This window comes from Eurosta solidaginis, chromosome 1 (assembly GCF_040869045.1).
Source record: "Eurosta solidaginis isolate ZX-2024a chromosome 1, ASM4086904v1, whole genome shotgun sequence".
Taxonomy (NCBI): domain Eukaryota; kingdom Metazoa; phylum Arthropoda; class Insecta; order Diptera; family Tephritidae; genus Eurosta; species Eurosta solidaginis.
This window is the reverse complement of record NC_090319.1, coordinates 392,313,417-392,327,848: the sequence shown is the minus strand read 5'-3', so window position 1 is coordinate 392,327,848 and position 14,432 is coordinate 392,313,417. Positions and strand designations below refer to the sequence as shown.

General features: G+C 39.0%; 1 protein-coding gene and 1 long non-coding RNA gene across 3 annotated transcripts; one reads left to right on the top strand and one right to left on the bottom strand.

Annotated features, from left to right (window-relative positions):
- The first annotated feature begins 4,490 nt into the window (after positions 1–4,490).
- On the top strand, positions 4,491–6,096 carry LOC137238507 (uncharacterized). Its single transcript, XR_010949205.1, has 3 exons — positions 4,491–4,702; positions 4,763–4,958; positions 5,017–6,096. It is a non-coding gene; the product is annotated as an uncharacterized lncRNA (long non-coding RNA).
- On the bottom strand, positions 5,764–9,875 carry LOC137238506 (putative nuclease HARBI1). Of its 2 annotated transcripts, XM_067763594.1 has the most exons (5): positions 9,608–9,875; positions 6,849–7,168; positions 6,683–6,786; positions 6,478–6,625; positions 5,764–6,415 (listed from the first exon to the last, which is right to left on the bottom strand). In XM_067763594.1, the coding sequence occupies exons 2-5, from the start codon at positions 6,991–6,993 to the stop codon at positions 6,051–6,053; spliced, it is 762 nt and encodes a 253-aa protein (XP_067619695.1). In that variant the 5' UTR covers positions 6,994–7,168; positions 9,608–9,875; the 3' UTR covers positions 5,764–6,050. The 2 variants fall into 2 exon arrangements, with proteins under 2 accessions (XP_067619695.1, XP_067619696.1); XM_067763595.1 differs by lacking the exon at positions 9,608–9,875 and having other exon boundaries at positions 6,849–7,654.
- Between the last annotated feature and the right edge of the window lie 4,557 nt (positions 9,876–14,432).

Sequence of the window (14,432 nt, the reverse complement as noted above, 5' to 3'; positions counted from 1 at the left end):
CCGTTATACAAATTGAAAAAGTGGTGCAGTAATTTAAATTTCCAATAATTTTAATGATTTATATGACATTTTACAAATTAACATTTTGTACACTGTTGTTGTGTATGCAGACTATTATTATATGAATAAACCTATGAAAAATGGATTTTTACCCCTAACTTTAAAATTTGAGGGTCTATTAGAAACTCTAAGTATGCAGGTATTATGTGCTCAACTTTGGTGCAAACTGAGGTATATCTCGCCACTCGTTATTTTGTGGCGAGTATTTCGCTGGAAATTGAAAAAATTGATGCCGAATGTTTTCCGAGAGGGACATTTTTAATTGTCTCGCATTTATCCATGCCGTGTCGGCCCCTTGAGCAACTGTGATTTTTGAAAAGAGAATTAAGTAAGTTAATTAAATACATTCGGAAAAATAAACACAAATACCCCACGAAAATGTATAGAAGACATTTATAAACATCCCGCCCAAAAAAAAAGTAGCGACTACCTCTCAGTATACATCGAGTAAATGCCTAAAAAATAACGAATGACGGCTCTTATTGTATTTATCCTCTTTGGCCAAACAGTGTAAGTCGTATTTTATTGCTGAGCTTAATTTAACCTACAACTATGACTTCGGAATAAAACTCGTTCAAGCATACCGTGTCCTTTGAATCGACTTGTCAAGGGTTTCTTCCACGATAGGAGGTGGCAAGTCGGTACTTTTGGGGTCGGGCGTTGCCAGCCAGAAAATTGACTTTTCATTGACAGCTAGGATGTGGCAAGTCCATGGTTTGAGGTTACCCCAAATACCAGTAAATGAGTTATACTGGTCCCATTTGAATACAACATGCAACATGTTTTTTGCAGTCGGCTCCCCTACTATTATTTCTTGTCTTGAATAATTACTTTTGCCCAGCCAGCATTTTTTTTAATTTTGATCAAAATATCATATCAGTTAACTGTTTATTCAACTGTATTTTCTATAACTGTTTCCTTGTTTATTTAGATAATTCTCTCAAATATGTATTTGCCTAAGCCAGGTCCGAAACATATTAAACTAAGCAATCTGTAGAATATTGCGAACGATTTCGAAACAAAACGACAGCAATTTGCAGAATATGCATTTACTTTTTTATATATTTCGTATCGCTATAAACTCTTATGTGTGAATAAATTTCAAAACCACGATTATTTTCTGATCAAAAATATAAAACTAAAGCAATAACTCTATTGGAGTTCTAATGGGGTAGTGATTTGCGAATACATAGCCTCTCCTACTCAATTGAACATATGACTCGAATTGGAACATGGAACGTACGCTCTCTCTCTGAATCATCAAAACTAGCGCAAGTCTGCAGAGAGATGGAGCTTTACAATATTAAAATCTTAGGTCTATCAGAAACCAGATGGACTGGGCAAGGAGAGTTCACCACCCTTGCTGGCCACTATTTCATCTACAGTGGTAATGCGCAAAGACGCTCCAACGGTGTTGGCATCCTAGTGGACAAACGCACAAAAAGCGCGCTGTTAAGCTATAAACCAATTTCAGAACGCATGATTACGGCCCGATTTAGAAGTAAATTCCGCAACATTACAATAATACAATGCTACGCGCCAACGGAACCCGATACTGACGACGCAAAAGAAGAGTTCTATGATCTGCTTGACTCTACTGTTAATTCTGCCCCAAAAGGGGACATAGTCATTGTCCTAGGATACTTTAATGCCAAGGTGGGCACGAATAACGCCAATTTCGAAAGAATACTGGGTAAGCACGCTCTAGCGTCAAACAGAAACAATAACGGTGACCGTCTACTCGAGCTCTGCGCAAATCATAATCTTTTCATAGGTGGCACGAAATTTAAGCATCGCAACATACACAAATATAATGGCAGTCTCCCGACGGCCATACCCGCAACCAAATTGACCACCTATTGATTAGCAGACGATTTCACAACTCCCTCATCGATGTGCGCACACGCAGAGGTGCAGACGTATACAGCGACCACAATCTGGTTGTCGGTGAACTCCGCCTCCGCCCAGAAGGCATTAGAAAACAAGAAGCTCGTAAAAAATTCTTTAACATTGAGAAGCTAAAAAGGTCGGATATTGCTCAACAATACCAGCAAGAGCTAAGCAACTCTCTCCCTGAAAATGAGACTTTGACTATGAAGCAAATCGCAACTGCATGCTGCCAAGCTGCAGAAAAGACTGCCCGAAAAAATGAATGCAAGAGAAAGCCTTGGATGAGCGACAGTACCTGGCAGCTGATAGAAGAACGCAAACAACTGAGAGCTCAACTCAACATCTCATCGATTCCTGAGCGCGACCGCATCCTGCAAACCTATAATGCGGCCCATCGACAAGTCAGAAATGCAGTAAGGAGAGATAAACGAAAATTTGCCGAAAGCACAGCAAACGAAGCAGAAATAGCAGCAAACAGTGTACCGTAGTACTAAGCCGCAAATATAATTTCATTTTTTTCCTTCAATCTATAGCTGCTTTTAGTTTTCATTGATATTGTCTCCCATTTTTTTGCTTGGCCACCACTGTTTCAACTTCAATATTCTACCTCTGTTAATGACAAAAAAAAAAAAACATATGTTTTTAAACTGAGTTATCGACACATATGGTAAACTCGAGGGTCTAATATAACTTCCTGAAGCAACCATCGTTCCTTTCCTGTGGATATCTGATCGAATCAACATCGTGGTCGTGGTAAAGTTTAATTAGCAAATCGGAGTGAATTTATGAATAGACTTATAAAAGTCTAAATATCTAATAAAAGTGAAGTTGTGTGATATATATAAATATCCACTAAGTTTTATTAGATATAAAAGCTGAAATTTTTGTGTTCGATTGAATCGATAAATTCGGCAAGCCCATACGACTTAATACACATTTTTTAATTATACTAACGTTCCTGTCGTCAGGATATCAAAGCCACCTTGAGCAGGAGTACATACATATCTGTGGTAAGTCTTTATGCTTTTTCTTTAAAGAATTAAACCCTTTTATCCCTTCTTTGATATTAAATTGTGTGGTGTTGAAAGTGAAAGAAAAATTTCTAATAGAGCGGTATCGGTTTCTTCCGCAGATTCTTTCTACACGAAAACAAACACCACATTTTTCCGAAAATCTATTTGCCAGCATATTTTTGCATCATATGCATGTGGGTTGCTTGTGCGAATCGCAAGCAACCCTCCCCTTTACTTCACCCGCATTCCGCTTCCACGGTGATTAGCATCAAGTCATCACCAGTTCCTGAAAATCTACATGCCCCTGACCTTCACCTAGGCCGTACATAAAATCTTGTTTTAACATACGTTTCATCATCGTTGGAGTCTTCAAAACCCCAAATCAATAAGGAAATGTAAATTATCCAACGAAAATGTAAAAATTAGATTTTTAATATGCATACACATAACATATATATAATGTAAATTTGTTTAAGAGTTCCAACTCAAACTCGAAGAAACGAGTTCTTCCTCTTCGTTAGTTTAGGTTTAGAAACATAAAATTAGGATACATAGAATGTTGCAGAGAAATTGGAATTAATTTTATAAAATTTAATGAAATAACTAGTATTGTTATACTAGCAGCTAGACTTAAAGAAAGCCTTAAGAAGATTTAGGCCCTTTATTTTTACGATCCACTATAGCATAAGTTAGCCAACTTCGAAAAGTTGGTCAAAATGCATTACTTACCAAAGCGTAGTTAGCTAAACGCAAAATATAATATTTTTGTTGTTTTTGTTGCACAGCAGACTCTCCAGCATTTTACGATCAAAAACATGTGAGTGAAGTGGACATGTTTGAGAGAGCTGTATGATGCAATAATAACAAATGGTTATATGACATCGTTCGAAGCAACCATTTATTATAGATATTTTTCTTAACTAAGTTCTCTTCATAGTACTTTAATATTTAACATGATTGCCAACATTTGCGGTTGGCTAATATTATTAAGTCATTTTCTTTTAACCATTTAAACAATTATATTTTGTAATTGGCGTAGGAAATGTTTTAATGCTTATTTAAGGAATGCAAGCAAGAAGATCATCGACGCTAGGTAGAAATGCTATATATATATATGAAGATGAAATTATTTGTGATTACCTAATGCCCCATATACCTAATGTAAATTTACCAATTTATTAATATTGTATTTTTGATTATATATGCATATATACATTTACGCACACGCCTGTACATACACATGCATGTACATGAATAGATATTAATATATCAAGTGAAGTTTCCTTTTCTTCAAACATACAAGCTTAGTATGAAATACATCTTTTTATTTTTTTCCGTAATGATATGCGCGCATACATTTTTACATACATATGTACATATATTCGTTTTTGATGGCAAGAGACAATTCAGTGTACACGCAGTAATGATTATTGTTCTACCATGTCATTTTTTCTTTCATATTACTTTCTACTGTTTAAAATCAAAACCTATTTTGTGAATTAAATTCAGGGCCCGAATCGCCACATACGTGATCGTATAGCTCGTCACGTAAAAACTCGTTTTTCGGATTATGACATACGTGATCGTACTTTGTGGATCGTAAATCGGTATCGCGACAACCGTGAACGAGAGACAATTGCACTCGATCGTTCGTATTGTTATTCGATTACAAACCGGCAACCGAAAGCGAGTACAAATATATAAATATACAAAAATTTAATACAAATATCAGAGAAAATGTAAGTTATTTCTCAAAATATGTGTTTATATTATTGTTGGACTACATTTTATTATTTAAGGACGAATTTTAACAAGCTAAACCCAAACCAAAAGGAGTGCATGGTGCAGTTTATGGCGGAACACCCGAACTTGGGGAAAAACAAATTTCCCAATTCCGCACAAGATAGAGCAACGTCCAACAGACTGTGGGAGGAGCTTTCCAAGCGTTTAAATGCTGACGGACCACCAGTCAAAGACGCCAAAATGTGGAGGAAGGTATATATATATATATGTATAAAGTGCAATCAAGATACTTACAAATGTTTGCTCGTAGGTTTTCGCGGATCAAAAATATCAGGGGAAGAAGAAGCTTTCCCACAACAAATTGTCCAAAAGACAAACTGGAGGAGGTCCTTATAATGAAATTCTCATCAGTGCAACTGAGGAATTGATTATAGAGGCAGCCGGACTTGAGGTCGCAGTGGACGGGAATAGTACCGTTCGCACTTTTGGCAATTCACCCGCTCAAAGAAGCAGCACCGAAAATAGTGATAGTGAGAGCAACAGTGATGGTGGAACAAGCAGCGCATCAGCCAGCGCTTTGCCTGGTCCATCTAGGTCGCTTACTACCCCAACACCGCGTGTAACCTCTCGGTGCAATACTCCACGGCGAGTAAGTAAGAGTGCCGAAAAATTGTCCCTGCTTCAACAAAATTTGAGTAGAGTGTCTGATTTTCAGCGCGATTTGGGGGAGAAGATTGACCGATTGGTGCAGGTGCAGGAGAGGTTGTTGCAAGTGCATGAAAGGATTCTAACCATTAAGAAGAAGCATAAACTGCATCAAGAATCACATGCACTTGATTTACAAATCAAAAATTTAGAATTAGAGTCTCTAGCAATAAGTGTAAATAGAAAAAGAAGAAATTAAAATTTTATGTTAGCTTTAACAAGTTTGTATCTGAATTTTTTTTATTTTTTTGATTTTAAGCAATTAAACGACTATTCATTTCATTTATTTTATTTCTAATTTTAACATACATACTTAGAACTTAGTAAAAACAAAGTTTTTACCTGAATTTTTTTAATTTTTGTGATTTTATGTTAGCTTTAACAAGTTTGTATCTGAATTTTTTTTATTTTTTTGATTTTAAGCAATTAAACGAATATGAATTTCATTTCTAATTTTAACATACATACTTAGCACTTAGTAAAAACAAAGTTTTTACCTGAATTTTTTTAATTTTTGTGATTTTAGCAATTAAGCGAATAGTGATTTCATTTATCTCTAATTTTAACATACATACTTAGCACTTAGTAAAAACAATTAAATGAATTCATTTGCTTTTACAAATCGTTTTTTCTTAATGTTTACGTGGAATTAATTAGAGAGTGTTTTATTTTGTCTCTTATTGTTTGACCAATTGTGGTAAGATGGTTGGCTTCGCCTGGGTCAACATCGCTGATTTGGTCTGATTCATATCTTCGTACGTTGTAATCAATTTTGAACTGTATGCAGATATTATGTAAAGCAAATCGTGCCACTTTTGTAGGATGGTATCTACCCCTATTGCCATAGCCTAATATTCTCCAACGTCCTTTAAAAATACCAATGGTACGTTCGATGATACATCTTGCTTTTGAGTGTACATCATTAAATGCGGATTCACTGGAGCCATCGGCGGGGTTTCGGTAAGGCGTTATGCACCACGGCTCTAGTGGATAGCCAGAATCACCTGTTGAAATGAAAATTGTCATTACAATAGTAATATTAACCACAAAGCATACACTGTCGTACCTAAAAGCCACGCATTGCTCCTCCTATTAATTTCAAACCTCTCTTGCAATACTCGTCGTTGATCTGAATGCCTCCAAACGAAGGAATCAGGAGCCGCACCACCGTACTGACAGTTGATTGCCAAAATTTTATAGGTGTGATCGCACATCTGCCAAAATATTTATATAGTTAGTACAAAGAATAAAGAAAATGAGCAACAACTCACTATCATTGCGTTGATACTATGGTATCCTTTCCTATTAAAGTACATATGCTCATCCACAGATGGTCTTTGCAAGCCGATGTGTGTGCCATCAATGCAACCGATGACTGTAAAAGTAGATATTCAATTAAAAAACTTATTTAATAAATGTAATTGAACAATTGCCTACCTCCAGGTATTTTGTATTTATCCATAAACCATTGCTTGCATTCCAAAGTTTCGTTTAAATGAAATTGTATATTTTGTGGACACAACTTGTTCTCCATTTCGAGAATAACGTGGGATGTTATCTTTGACACAGTGCTCTGGCACATTCCAACCAAATAATCACTGCCGACACAATGCTGATACCCGTCATTTCCTAGAAGAGAAAGTGCGGCAGCTAGTTGTAGAACTGGAGGCACCGCTTTTGCATCCGACTGCTTCAAATTTAAGGCATGAAGTACAAACTGGAAAGCCTCTTTAGATAATCTAAATCGTTTCAAGAATCTGCAGAACACACATTTTTGTATACTTGTAAAACTTTATTTGCCACAGTTTGTGGTAAAGCTAAACGATCACTTTTATCTCTAAGTAGCCTCTGTGCTACTGTTTCATCTTCCTCACTATCGCTTGAACTTATATAGAAAAGTAAGTGCACATTATTTTGAAATTTCGTTTGTTTATTAAAATTTTTAAATATTTTGACATTTCCACATCTATTGTGACATAAAAATAAAATCCACAGTGGTGTGGACCTTAAAATCTATTGTGAACTAAGAATGAATTACGATACGATAGCTTTCGTATGTGGTAATGCCAATCGACCCATACGTCTGACGTATCACGTAATTGTCTTTCGTATAGTTTTCGATCCGTGATCGTATGTGGCGATTCGGGCCCTGGTCAGCTAGGCTAAAACTAAACCAACTTGTATAATGCATTGATTTTGTGAATAATCACTAATAATGTGTACATAAGTTTGTTTCCCATTCCCGTGCGTTTGACACAATCTTCCGTGACGCGATATGGAGTGCGCTACAAAACTGCGGGGTCCCAGGGAAAGTCATCGACATGATTAAGGCCCTCTACAAAGATGCAATGATCAGTGTACGCTTCAAAGGAAAAAACAGCAACAAATTTAGCATAAACAAAGGCGTACGACAAGGGCGCGTCCTATCACCGCTGCTTTTCATAGTAGTGCTGGACCATGTCCTGAAGCGCACAAACGCAGAAGCCCCAGATGGGTTACAATGGAGGCTGAATCAGAAACTAAGTGATTAAGAGTACGCTGATGATATCGTCTTCACTACTCACACACTAGCTGCTGTTGCCGCAAAACTCCAGCGACTCGAAGTCAACGCCCGCGCAGTCGGTTTGAAAATTAACTACGCAAAAACTAAGCTAATGAGACTGCAAACAATGAACACATCTCCTTTCCAACTTGTATCAAATGGCAACACTACCGTCATTGAGGATGTAGAAGAATTCTGCTACCTTGGCAGCCAAATTACTAAAGATGGCGGCGCAGAATCGGATGTATCTGCAAGGATCTGCAAGGCACGAACTGCATTCCACAGGTTAGGCCGAGTATGGCGCTCTCGCATATTGTCGATGAAAACAAAACTGAAGATTTTTAACACCAGCGTGAAATCAGTTCTGTTATACGGGTCCGAAACCTGGTTTGTCTCTGACCGCATTAACCGGCGACTGCAAACGTTTATAAACAAGTGTCTGAGAATAGCCGATTTGGAGCACCAAGATCAAGTCTTCCTCCACTTGTTTCTCCCATTTGAGTGGAACTGCACTCCTTCTTCTATGTGCATAACGCTCAAAAACGTCATCATTAAAGTTCCTTAGAAGAGACCATCGACATCTGGAATGACAATAAATCTTTCAGACTATTTTCCACTGTTACAGACCCCGGAATAAAGGCATTTAGTGTAATAGCTACTTCGTCGTTTTCAGACAATATTTGTATACACAAGGGAAAATGTCCAGATGTACTTGAAAAGTAAATGACCGTTATTTTTGCATTATGTTAGAACTATGTACATTTAAATAATATGATCATGATTTTACTAGACAAAGCAAAGTAAAATGGATTATAATCCATGTGACTGCCAACAATTTTATACTCAGTTGAGCAGAGCTCACAGAGTATATTAATTTTGTTCGCATAACGGTAATCCGTAACCGCATAAACTAATCGAGATAGATATAGACTTCTAATATCAAAATGATCTGGGCGAAAAAAGAAATTCATTTAGCCATGTCCGTCCGTCCGTCCGTCTGTCCGTAAACACGATAACTTCAGTAAATTTTTAGGTATCTTAATGAAATTTTGTATGTAGGTTCCTGGGCATCCATCTCAGATCGCTATTTAAAATGAACGAAATCGGACTATAACCACGCCCAGTTTTTCGATATCGAAAATTTCGAAAAACCTAAAAAATGCGATAATTCATTACCAAATACGGATAAAGCGATGAAACTTGGTAGGTGGATTGATCATATGACGCAGAATAGAAAATTAGTAAAATTTTGGACAATGGGCGTGGCACCACCCACTGTTAAAAGAAGGTAATTTAAAAGTTTTGCAAGCTGTAATTTGGTAGTCGGTGAAGATATCATGATGAAATTTGGCAGGAACGTTACTCCTATTACTGTGTATGTGCGCCCACTTAAAAAAAAATTGTTAAAGTAAATTTTAACAAAAATTTAATATCTTTACAGTATATAAGTAAATTATGTCAACATTCAACTTCAGTAATGATATGGTGCAACAAAATACAAAAATAAAAGAAAATTTCAAAATGGGCGTGGCTCCGCCCCTTTTCATTTAATTTGTCTAGAATACTTTTAATGCTGGCGGGAGCAGAATCCAAATTAGATTCTATATGAAATGCCGGGTCATATTCCGCGAAGCCAATGATCTCGTCACCTTACCTTTCAGCAGTTGTTTAAATGGCGTGATGAACCAACCAAAAAAGCTCTTCCCGTTGAGTATGGTTGTAGACCTTCACAATTTAGTCGATGGTCTTGGTTTCGAAATAGATGCTTAGTATAACCGCACTACTACGGGATTTTAATATAATAAGACACTGAATTTGATTTAGTGGTATCAATAGTTTTACAGGTTTATTAGTACGTATAGAAAATTTGCCGGTATGTACAAAGAATTTGCAAAAACAGTGATGACAAAAGGTATTATGAAGTTATATTGACTTATCGATAACATGAATGTGAATATAGAGATTACAAATGTCTATGTTAATATACAGATGACCAAATAATGGTGTGTTCGCGTACTGGTCATGTTATGTGGCGTTCATACTGATCGCTGTGACATCCAACATTCTCCCGGCCATGGCAACATTGTTGGCATTAGTCCTGCGTTAAACTGGTTGTATATGAATCAACATGGCATTACTCGGAGAAGAGAATAAATGACTGAACCAAATTCGTATGGCAATAAGTAAACAGGTTGTATATATATGAAATCCACATAGTTTTACTCGAATAGGAGAATAAGTGACTGACCCAAATTCGTATGGCAATAGTTAACAGGTTAATGAGCAACGATGGGTACCAAGGCGAGCTTTGTGATCGGTCTTTTGAACGTGCCCGTGGCTGTCTTGATGGTTACCACGCGAATGAGCTCATCGCTTCCGGGATGTAACGAGACCACGCGACCCATGGGCCACTGACCAACTGGAAAGCGATCATCTTTGATGATAACCAAATCGTTTTCCTTAATGTTCGGCTTCCTTTCTTGCCATTTAGTACGGATCTGCATAGTAGACAAAATATCCTCTTTGAATCGCTGCCAAAAGTGCTGAACCATTTGGTCCATTAGCTGATGTCGTTTAATTGGATTCGATTCACATGGTGGTTGCGGTCGAGATAGAAGAGCGTTGCCCGTGAGGAAGTGTCCAGGCGTTATTGCAGTAAAGTCGTTGGGATTATCCGTAATTGGTGCGATCGGTCTGGAATTTAGCACCGCCTCAATGCGGGTTAGGACGGTTGAGAACTCCTCAAAAGTCAATTTGGCCTTTCCGATTACTCTAGCCAAGTGAAATTTCATGGATTTCACCGCCGCTTCAGCTAAACCATTAAAATGAGGAGCACCGGGTGGGCTAAAATGCCATTGAATATGTCGATTCGTGAGAGCTGGGATAATTTCCCTTGCTATTGATCGGAGATATTGGGATTGGCTTCTTTGATTCTCATGATCAGCACCAACAAAATTCGTTCCGCAGTCACTGAATACGTCGTGACAAAATCCTCGCCTGGCCACAAAACGGTCGAATGCGTGTAGGGATGTTTGGGTCGAGAGATCGCCAGCTGCCTCCAAGTGAACTACTTTGGTGTTCATGCAAGTGAACACAGCGACGTAGCCCTTGTATGACTTTTGGCCGCGACCTCTTGAGGAACGAATGTCATATGGACCTGCGTAATCGATGATGGTGGAAGCGAATGGTCGAGTGTTGTGGTTCACACGCACCGTGGGTAAGGCGGCCATTTGTTGTTGAGATAAAACTGGACGCGCCCTGAAACAAATAACACAGCTTCGGATGAGACGACGAGCGAGATTGCGCACATCTAAAATCCAGTAAATTTGTCGAATTTGATTGACGGTGACTTGGGGCCCTCCATGTAACGTGAGGCGATGATAATGGTATACGATTAACGTCGCGAGGTGGCTCCTTGACGGGAGTATTATTGGAAATTTCTCTTCAAACGACATAAAGGCATTTTGCAAGCGGCCATTTGCACGAAGAATATTATTATCGTCAATGAATGGATTAAGACGAAATAGTTTGCTAGATTTTGGAATTGGTTTCTTAGTGTGAACTGTTTTGAGCTCGGATGAGAATTCCGTGGATTGGATCCAGCGGATGAGTGACAATTCGCTATGTTGAATTTCGATAACTGTAGGAGGAGGGATATGTTGAATGAGGTGGCTTATTGGGTTCGAAAGCATTGCAATTGATGGACGTTGCCGTGTGAGGTTGATTGAAGATCTCATAATTTTCACAAAACGAATGGCGTATGCGACAGCTCGACGAAGGCGATTGAAGTTGGAAAATCGTTTAAGGAGTGGTTCCAATCCGCCCTCTTCCTTTGTAGTAAGATTTATGCTTTTGAATCGAGCACGAAGTTCGGAATCATCATCGTCGTGAAGTTCGTATGATGAGTTTGGCCATTCCGCTTGTGACAAAGATAGAAATGGAGGTCCGTGCCACCATAGTGACGAATCGCGCAATTCGGTAATTGTTAAACCCCGACTGTTGAGATCGGCTGGATTAGCTGAGGAAGAGACATGATTCCATTGTTCAACTTCAGTCGACGCCAGAATTTTGTGAACGCGATTGCATACGAAGACAGCCCAGCGATTGGGATCTCCTCGAATCCAGGATAATACGACGGTGGATTCGGTCCACATAAAAACCTTGTCGATGTTAAGTCTCAATGATTGTTTGACAGCATCAAGTAATGTGACCGCCAGCGTCGCACCGCATAGTTCTGCTCTAGGTATTGTTAACGGTTTTCGAATGGGTGCCAGTTTACTCTTTGCTGCTAATAGGTTGACATAGACGTATCCGTTTACGTCGACCGTTCGGAGATAAATCGCGGTGGCGTAGGCCTTGGTTGAACTGTCGCAGAAAACGTGAAGTTGGTTGTTTTTGTTCGTTGAGGATGTACGGATCCAGCGAGGGATTTCAATGTACTTGATAACCTGAAGGTCATCCATAGTTTGGTTAAATTCAGACTGTAGATTGATACACGTTATGGGTTCATCCCAATCCAATTTCTGTTCCCATAGCTTGTTTAGAAAAATTTTTTCCTTGGTGACGAAGGGATTCAGCCAACCGAGTGGGTCGAACTGACGTGCCACTATCGAGGAGACATTGCGTTTTGTCAGTCGCGTCGCCGTTGGAAATTTCATCGAAAAGGTAAAAAAATCGCTGAGTCTTGACCATCCCAACCCAAGTGCTTTAATGGAATCTTCAGGATTGAATAAACACATCGTGGTTTCATCGCCATAATCGACGGGAATTTGCTTAAGAATTTCGGGTGAATTGCTCGCCCATTTGCGAAGTTCAAAACCAGCACTGCGAAGCAACTTAATGAGTTCTTGAATCATTTGTATGGCGTCCTCGATTGTTTCGCTTCCGGTCGTGACGTCATCCACGTATGTTTCAAACTTAAGAGCGCTGTAGACCGCTGGCGAAGTGAGTTTGGCTTCTTCGGCCAATACGTGAAGATTTTAATAGCCTGATACGGTGATGGTGCGAGGCCAAACGTTACAGTTTGAAGCGCATATGTTTGAATGCCCGAATTGTCGTCGTCTTGCCATAAAATGTATTGATAGTGGGTGTCGTCTGGATGCATGTCGATACATTTTTTCAATATCTGCAATGAAGGCATATTTGTGCGTTCTCCAGTTTAGAATAATTGAGACTAAATTGGCTTGTAAAACGGGACCGGTGGTCAAAATGTCGTTTAACGATTTTCCGTTTGTAGACTTGGCCGAGCCGTCGAAAACCTGTCGAAGTTTGGTGGTGAGGCTGGTTTCTTTAAACACTGCATGGTGCGGCAAATAATAATGCTTTTCTTGGATCTGGTGCATTAACTTGACCTGATTCAATTTTTGATACTCGTTAAAGACCTTAAAATATGCTTCCTTGAATTTGTCGTCACGGCTGAAGCGACGTTGTAGCGATTGAAAGCGTTGAAGTGCCACTTCGTAGGAGGAACCTAATGCAATTGACGGATCTAAATAGGATTTGAAGGGTAGGCGCACCATAAACCTTCCATTTCGTTGACGAAGGGTAGTCTCCTGGTAAAACCTTTCTGTCCATTCATCTTCCTTGGATATCGATCTGACAATAGGTACTTCCTCTAGTTCATAAAACCTTGTAAGCAAATCTCGTATTTCTGTTGTGGAAATATGGTTACACTGAGTTAATGAAAAGGTTAGAACATGATTTTGTTGAAATAATTCCCCAAACAGGATCCACCCCAAAGCCGTGCATTGAGCAATGGGATCACCGATCTCACCCTTACACACCCCGCTTTCAAGAATGCGACCGTATACATCGCCGGCCAATAACAAATCAATTTGGCCCGGAGTTGCATAGTGAGGATCAGCCAGTGATAAATTTTTAAGATGAGGCCAAGACTTCACTTTGACTGGATGCAAAGGCAACTCCGAGGTGATTGATGGAAGAACTGCAAATTTCGATTTAAAATTAAAGTTAGGATTGACAATTGATTGAATACTAAGAATAACTCCCTTATCAGCAATTTTGTATTGAGATTCCCCCATGGGCCGGTAACCTATACAGAAAGGAATGAAGGGTAATTTCAGTCGTTGAACGACGCGCGTAGTAATGACGGATTGCTGCGATCCATTGTCGATTAATGCACGAAGCCGGACAGGCTGGCCAGATGCATCAATGACATTGACAATTGCTGTTGCAAGTAGAATTGTGGAACTTGTGTGTACCAAATTGTTGGAAACCATTTGCGGATTAACCAAAGGCGCATGGTTAACGTGAGGTGAGTTCGATAACGGTTCTGTATCTCGGAGAGATGTTGTATTTGATGTTAACTTTGAATGGTTGAAATGCAATAAAGTGTGATGCCTACCACCACAGGTAAAACAAGAATGCTTGCTAGAACATGGTGTTGAGGTTGAATGACCGAGACAATTAAAGCACAGCTTATGGGTACTTGCGAACGATTTGCGCTCAAAGGGGGTCCA

Excerpts from the sequence above, each read along its gene's own strand:
- LOC137238506 (XM_067763594.1), bottom strand. The coding sequence starts at position 6,993 with ATGTGCCAGAGCACTGTGTCAAAGATAACATCCCACGTTATTCTCGAA. Across the intron at positions 6,787-6,848 it reads TAAATACAAAATACCTGGAG|TCATCGGTTGCATTGATGGC; the intron begins GTAGGCAATTGT and ends CTACTTTTACAG. Across the intron at positions 6,416-6,477 it reads GAGCAATGCGTGGCTTTTAG|GTGATTCTGGCTATCCACTA; the intron begins GTACGACAGTGT and ends TCATTTCAACAG.